The sequence below is a fragment of the Cyprinus carpio genome, chromosome B21 (assembly GCF_018340385.1).
Source record: "Cyprinus carpio isolate SPL01 chromosome B21, ASM1834038v1, whole genome shotgun sequence".
Taxonomy (NCBI): Eukaryota; Metazoa; Chordata; class Actinopteri; order Cypriniformes; family Cyprinidae; genus Cyprinus; species Cyprinus carpio.
The window spans coordinates 11790409-11798180 of NC_056617.1; the positions used below are offsets into that span (position 1 = coordinate 11790409).

At 40.4% G+C, this 7772-nt stretch overlaps 2 protein-coding genes across 2 annotated transcripts; both read left to right on the forward strand.

The window, feature by feature from the left end:
* The first annotated feature begins 345 nt into the window (after positions 1–345).
* LOC109110592 (olfactory receptor 52D1-like) lies at positions 346–1292 on the forward strand. Its single transcript, XM_019123599.2, has one exon. It carries the CDS (start codon positions 346–348, stop codon positions 1255–1257), a length of 912 nt encoding a protein of 303 aa, XP_018979144.2. The 3' UTR covers positions 1258–1292.
* A 4603-nt stretch (positions 1293–5895) lies between these two features.
* On the forward strand, positions 5896–7260 carry LOC109110591 (olfactory receptor 52D1-like). Its single transcript, XM_019123598.2, has one exon. The coding sequence runs from the start codon at positions 6202–6204 to the stop codon at positions 7204–7206; it is 1005 nt and encodes a 334-aa protein (XP_018979143.2). The 5' UTR covers positions 5896–6201; the 3' UTR covers positions 7207–7260.
* Positions 7261–7772: the final 512 nt, after the last annotated feature.

A 7772-nucleotide genomic window follows, 5' to 3' on the forward strand; every position in this document is an offset into this window, starting at 1 on the left:
TTGGTAAAATTACAAAAATGATTTAAAAATGATTGTGCACAAATGTTTACAGCCTGTGTTGGGCTGTTTGCACAAGTATTGTTAGCAAATTTGACCTTTATTTTAACAAATCAAGGGTTTTTACAAAGTGTTGTCCATGAGCGCGTAATTAATCCCAAGAAATTTTAGAGTATCTCTTATGCATTTCCCTAATGACAAATCACTAAATATAAAATCAAACAAGACCTCACCGCTTTCAGTTGCACACTCATTTGTGAATACTGTACATTTATTTTCCTTTTTTCTTGCAACAAAATTGAGGCTTTATGAAATGTGATTTGAAGGACTTGTACTATGAATAACATGATGGATAATGTTTCTTACTCTATGATACTGACACTTATGGTGCCAAAAGAAACTAAATCATACTTGCATGTATATTTTATATGCTTTCTAGCCTTATATCTCTTTATACTGTCAATTAATATTCGTCTTGTTATGGTCATTATAATGGAGAAAGCTCTTCATGAACCAATGTACATGTTCTTGTGTCATGTGTGTATAAATGGAGTTTATGGAGCCTCCGGATTCTACCCAAAAATTTTGTCTGATTTAATATTGGATTCATATGTGATCTCCTTTCATATGTGTGCTCTGCAAGCCTATGTTATCTACAGTTCTTTACTTTCTGAGATCACAATATTAACAGTGATGGCTTATGATAGATATGTAGCCATATGCAAACCTTTGGAGTATCATTCTAAATTAACTAAAATCACCTGTGTGAAACTAATTCTGTTCTCATGGGTTTTTACCAATGGCTTTTGTGTTACAGCAGCCCTGTTAACAAACTTGAGACCTATTTGTAAATATCACATTGACAAATTATATTGTGACAACTGGTCAATTGTAAAACTGTCCTGTGTATCATCTTTTGTTAATAACGTCTTTGGATATGCTATTATAGTTATATTTTTTAGCTTTATAGTTCTTATCATAGTGTCCTACTTTAAACTGATCTCTGCATGTAAAGCATCTTTAGAAAGCAGAAGGAAATTCTGGCAAACATGTCTGCCACACATATTATCGCTGATGAATTTCACTTTTGCCATTCTTTTTGATAGTATGTATAGCAGATATGGTGCAAATGACATTTCAGAGAGTTTGCGTAATTTTTTGGCTCTTGAACTGGTGATAGTCCCACCTGTGTTCAATCCTCTAATCTATGGGTTAAATATAAGAGCAGTGCGTAAAAGAGTTTTCACTTGCAGCAAGTGAAAATGTTTTGAAAAGGTTAAAAACTTAATTACATACTACAGTACAACTGATACATGCAAATGTTCATTTGGTTTAGCAAAGAAAGGGAGTGATTTTAACATGCATTTTTCTGATGTGATGTATGTACAACCTGTAAAAAAAATAAAAAATAAATATGCAAAATTTTCATTTGTTTTTAGCAATGAGTTTTGATGTTGTGAGTTGGTTTTGTTTCGATTCTTAAAGTTGTTTGACCATCATGCTGGGACACCGGATATATTAATGAGTAACATTTTATTAATCAAACCTATCAAACAGCCTTTTAAAATGTTGGGAAGAGTAGGCCTAACCTAACACTTCATTTAGGGTTCACTTAGGGAGTATTTTTTTTTTCCACATTTATTTCACTCATCTAGTACAAATATGTGGTCTTTTTTCATTAATACAATGTATATATTTTCTTAATTTACCCTGGAAGAATGGAAGTGAAATGTGAATTGAACTGACAGAATAGAATTAAGTTGTAATGACAATTTGGTTTTTATAAATGAATGGGTGCTATATGGCACAAATTATTACACATTAGGTGTCAGGGTGTGAATTATTTTTCCAATAATTCAAAGGCCTAGAGTAACTTTCCATTCAGTCAGTCACATTCTACGTTACTGACATTTGGGGTCTCACTTTGGAGCCAAAGTCTTCTCTAAATTGTACAAAATTGGAGGGCCTGGCGAAGAGTTATTAGATTCCTTTTGTTTTCATTCAGCCGCTGGCTCAGCAGCTAGCTGTACCCAGTGTTTCAAGGAAAGTGTCTCTGGGTCAAACTGGGCATGGCAGTTTGGGCTTCCTCACTATCAGCCTCATCCCAACCTGCCCAACTTTTGCCATAGGCCCATATGCATTGCTTCCTCATGCATGGGTTATGGCTGATCTTGGATCTGCAAGTCTTGAATCTGACCTTGCACAAGCTCCCATTCAAGATGTTGATGCAGAAACACATTCTAACTTACATTTGCCCCCCAAGATTGGTTCACAGTGATCCACCAGAAAGATGCATACTTCCACATCTCGATTTTGCCTTGGCATAGACCATTTCTTTGGTTTGCATTTAAGGATGGGGCATATCAGTACAAGATCCTCTACTTCGGGCTGTCCCTGTCTCACTGCATCTTTACCAAATTCACGGAAGTTGCCCTTGCCCCATTAAAGGAAGTGGGCATCCATATTTTCAACCATCTTAATAAGTTTTGACATTTCTTTTTAAAAAATTTTTTCTGCGTTAACATCCTGAACGGGAGCTTGTGAAGGGCCCGGTTCATAATGCGCAGGTCCAGGATTGGCTGTAACCCACCGCCTTTCTTGGGTACAATGAAGTATGGGCTGTCAAACCCCGATTCATATCGGATGGAAGGACCGGCTCTATCGTGTTCTTCCCCAGCAGGACCGAGATTTCTGCTCGCAAGACAGGAGCATCTTTGTCCAGCACAGAGGTGAACCAGATGCCCCTGAACTTGGGAGGACGCTGGGTGAACTGAATCACATAGCCGAGTCTGACGGTCTGGGAAGCACTAGCCAGGCCCCCAGAGACTGAACAAGTGGAACTAGGGGAACCACCGACGTACCCATGGTGGGGCAGTGAGGCGGAGCACAGGGTCCCAACCCGGAAGGCACAGCGTCCCGGAGTGGGGTCTGAGTGAGTGGTGCAACTCTTACCTGGCTCCGCAATTGGGCATGGGACGCGTGAGAAGGCAGAGCGTCCTCGAACCGGGCCCTGCTGCCCACTTGCGGAAGGAGAGGGGGACAGGAGTGTAGAGGCTGCGCCTCATGCACCACCATCCTGGTCCTCTTGAGACCCAGAGAAACAAGAAACTACTCTTTTGTTGAATGTTTGGATACCACTGGCTGGGGAGCCATTGGCGGAACAAAACAAAAGGGAAACAAAAGATTCTCCACCCTGCCCTCCTCCGGAGGGAGGAGCAGTGCACTCACCAACTCCTGAAGAGCTGGATCCTGAGACTCCGGGTCACGCATCTCAGGGGCGCCGCTTGCCCTGGCACTTTATGGGCCAGGTCGGGGCAGAGACAGGCTGCGCCACTTTCCTGGTGCCAGCTCCACGCCGTGGCCATGAAGGCTGCTGCTGAGGCTTGGCTGGAGCGGAGGTGGAGGCAGCAGGAGGGCACCCTCGGCGATGCGCAGGTGGAGGGGCTGCAGCCAGCGGCTGGGTGACTGTTGGGCGAAGCTCTCCACCGCATCGCCGAAGGGGCCAGCCTGGGAGATCGGAGAGTCCAAGAAGCGGTGCTTGTCGGACTCCCTCATATCTGCCAGGGTAAGCCAAAGGTGGGGTTCCTGGACCACTAGCATGGACATCGTCTGACCCAGGGATCGTGCCATGACTTTTGTCGCCCGTAGGGCAAGGTCCATCGCAGTGCGCAGCTCCTGCATCACACATGGGTCAGAACTACCCTCGTGCAGCTGCTTTAATGCCTTGGCCTGGTAGACCTGCAGGAGGACCATGGTGTGCAGGGCAGAGGTGGCCTGTCCAGCAGCTCCGTAAGCCTTGGCCGTCAGTGCGGACGAGAACTTACAGGCCCTGGACGGGAGGTGTGGATTACCCCACCAGGCGGCAGTGCTTTGCAGGCAAAGCTGCATCGCAATAGCGCGCTCAACTGGGGGGGATCTCCACATACCCCTTAGCCGCCCCGCCGTCGAGGGTAGTGAGGACGGAGGAGGCACTAGATCTGTTTCAGGCAGAAAAAGGTGCCCTCCAGTACCTAGTAACCTCCTCATGCACTTCCGGGAAGAATGGAACCGGAGGTGGCTGCCGATGATCGGCGTGCGGCACCCCAAGAACCAATCATCCAGCCTTGAACATTCAGGAGATGGAGGGGCCTTCCATGGCAACCTGACGCTCTTGGCAACCCGGGCAAGCATACCAGTCAGCTCTGGATCTGACTCGGGCAACGCCGCTCTCCCAGAAGGAGGCAACACAGCTGAATCTTCATCTCCAGAGCCTAGCTCATCTCCCGATGCAGTGATTGACATCAGGTCATCTGCTGGTGGGCCAGATGAAGGGCTGGGCCCCGCCCTGACAAAGCCATCAGCATCCGCATTGCGGTACACCAGAGGGCACGATGCGCTGGAGGAGTGAGGGGCCCTTGGAGACTCACTCAGCGGGGAAGCCCTCACTGTGACCCTCAGATTAACATGAGAGTCTCATGTTAGGTATAACCTTTAAATGTGTCAGCCAGGGTGTTAAACTGCCAATCATTGTCCAGAATCTTACATACCTAGAATGAAATTTCAGATTAAGAAAACGTTTGTCAAACTGGGTGTTCTTGCATGCTATGATTTTAAAATGTAACGTTACCGGCACTTTGATGTCTTAATTATGACACAATTGCTTATTATACAGAACAGTTGGCATAGGCAACCAAAGCTAGCCATCTCACAACTGAGAATTTGCGTGAAAATGCTCTGCATAAAAGAAATGGATCTATCGTCGGATTCGGCACGTGGCAGATGTTTAATTGAAAAAATATGCCCTTAAAGATCACTTTTTGTACAAAATGGTCTGACAAAACATTACAAAGCCATACAGTATGCAGACAGTAACTGAACTTACCCCGTATTCCTGACATACAATTTCCATGAGGCGTTAAAATAAGGGACATGTAACTTATAAATAAAACTTTGAGTGGACTCACGCAAACACACACACACACATAACTTTTTAATGATAATCATTCACAAAATAACGCTAACCCTGCACAGCGGTAGATCAAATATTGTATTAAACATTGAAATCAGTGTGCTCTTACCACAACTTAATAAAAACAGAGGTAAATAATCATATCATCATATTAACTTACCTTACAATCCTGCTTGCAGCGATGTGCGTGACCGTCTGACCACAACGAGACGAGAATGCAGAAAGTTCGATGAAGAGGAAAATAAATAAACCGGTTGGGTCAAAATAACCCAACCTATAGATGTTAAGTGGAGAAATAACCCTTACAATCCATTTGAACCAGCATGAGCAACCCAACTGTGTGTTTACATTACCTCAGACAACCCAGAATTATGACCCAGCACAATTAGGCTAACCCAAAAATGTGTTTACAGAAATAATCCAGCACTTTTTGGAGTGTGTAGGAGTTTTCCACTCCATTATGCATTTTTATATCTAAATGTTATTATTCTATGTTTGTACAATTTATTCTGTCAGCTAGAATTAAAGTTTGTACAAACATACTTTTTAATCAGTGTCATTTATAACAGAATTTTTCTAATGTAATCCTTATTGTTCACGAGGGCAGAGTGCTACCAAATCTTCAAAAGGATTGTCTCATCCGATAATTAGATTTATTGATGTTTATTTCAATCACTCAACATTCGCATTTGCTTCCATGATAGTGATATTTTTTTTCCAAACAATATATGGAATGAGAAAAAAAGGACTGTTCAGGTTAAATGTCAAGTTCACCCTAGAAAGAATCTCAAACATTATTATATACAGTACATATAAACCCTATAGTCTACATTACATCATATCAAATAATATTAAATGGGAGCTAGAAGCATGGTTTTATTTGGTAAATTTACAAAAATGCTTTAAAAATGATTGTGCACAAATGTTTACAGCCTGTGTTGGGCTGTTTGCACAAGTATTGTTAGCGAATTTGACCTTTATTTTAACAAATCAAGGGTTTTTACAAAGTGTTGTCCATGAGCGCGTAATTAATCCCAAGAAATTTTAGAGTATCTCTTATGCATTTCCCTAATGACAAATCACTAAATATAAAACCAAACAAGACCTCATCACTTTCAGTTGCAACACACTCATCTGTGAATACTGTACATTTATTTTCCTTTTTTTCTTGCAACAAAATTGAGGCTTGTAATTGAGGCTTTATGAAATGCCTGCATTATTTATATGTTTTACTGACATTTGACTAATATAGTCTTATGTTGTACTGCCTAATTATTTCATGTGATTTGAAGGACTGTTCTATGAATAACATGATGGATAATGTGTCTTATCCTATGTTACTGACTCTTATGGTGCCAAAAGAAACTAAATCATACAAGCATGTATATTTTATATGCTTTCTAGCCTTATATCTCTTTATACTGATAATTAATATTCGTCTTTTTATGGTCATTATAATGGAGAAAGCTCTTCATGAACCAATGTACATGTTCTTGTGTCAAGTGTGTATAAATGGGGTTTTTGGAGCCTCCGGATTCTACCCTAAAATTTTGTCTGATTTAATATTGGATTCATATGTGATCTCCTTTCATATGTGTGCTCTGCAAGCCTATGTTATCTACAGTTCTTTACTTTCTGATATCACAATATTAACAGTGATGGCTTATGATAGATATGTAGCCATATGCAAACCTTTAGACTATCATTCTAAGTTAACTAAAAACACCTGTGTAAAATTTATTTTGTTCTCATGGATTGTTCCCAACTGCTTTTGCATTACAGCAGCCCTGTTTTCAAACTTGAGACCTATTTGTAAATATCACATTGACAAATTATATTGTGACAACTGGTCAATTGTGAAACTGTCTTGTGTATCATCTTTTGTTAATGGCGTCTTTGGATATGCTATTACTGTTACGTTTTTTAGCTTTATAGTTTTTATCATAGTGTCCTACTTTAAACTGATCTCTGCATGTAAAGCATCTTTAGAAAGCAGAAGGAAATTCTGGCAAACATGTTTGCCACACATATTATCACTGATAAATTTCACTTTTGCTATTCTTTTTGATGTCATGTATAGCAGATACGGTGCAAATGACATTCCAGAGAGTTTGCGTAATTTTTTGGCTCTTGAACTGGTGATAGTCCCACCTGTGTTCAATCCTCTAATTTATGGGTTAAATATTAGAGCAGTGCGTAAAAGAGTTTTCCCTTCTTGTGTTGCAGCAAGTGAAAATGTTTTGAAAAGGGTGAAAACATAATTACGTACTAGTCAGTTACTGATACATGCAAAAAATGTGATTTTAACAATGAATTGTGACAAACTGAGAAAGAGGGTGATTTTAACTTGCACTTTTCTGATGTGATGTATGTACAACCTGTAAAAAAAAAAAAAAATGTGTTGCAAATCTAATGAACACACAGTCTAAATGTTGTCAATTGCATTTGATCCGATTCTTCAAGTTGTTTGATTATCATGTTGGAACAATGGATATATTAATGAGTAACATCTTATTAATCAAACCTATCAAAAAGCCTTTTAAAATAGGGAAGAGTAGGCCTGACCTAACACTTCACTTAGGGTTCACTTAGGGAGTATTTCTTTTTTCCACATTCATTTCACGCATCTAGTACAAATATGTGTTCTTTTTTTTTCATTAATACAGTGTATATATTTTCTTCATTTACCCCGGAAGAATGGAATTGAAATGTGAACTGAACTGATAGAATAGAATTGAGATGTAATGACAATTTGTTTTTTATAAATGAATGGGTGCTATATGACACAAATTATTACACCTCAGGTGTCAGAGTGTCAATTATTTTT

What these genes read in the sequence shown, in the direction of transcription:
- LOC109110592 (XM_019123599.2), top strand. Translation starts at nt 346, where the DNA reads ATGGATAATGTTTCTTACTCTATGATACTGACACTTATGGTGCCAAAA.
- LOC109110591 (XM_019123598.2), top strand. Translation starts at nt 6,202, where the DNA reads ATGTTGTACTGCCTAATTATTTCATGTGATTTGAAGGACTGTTCTATG.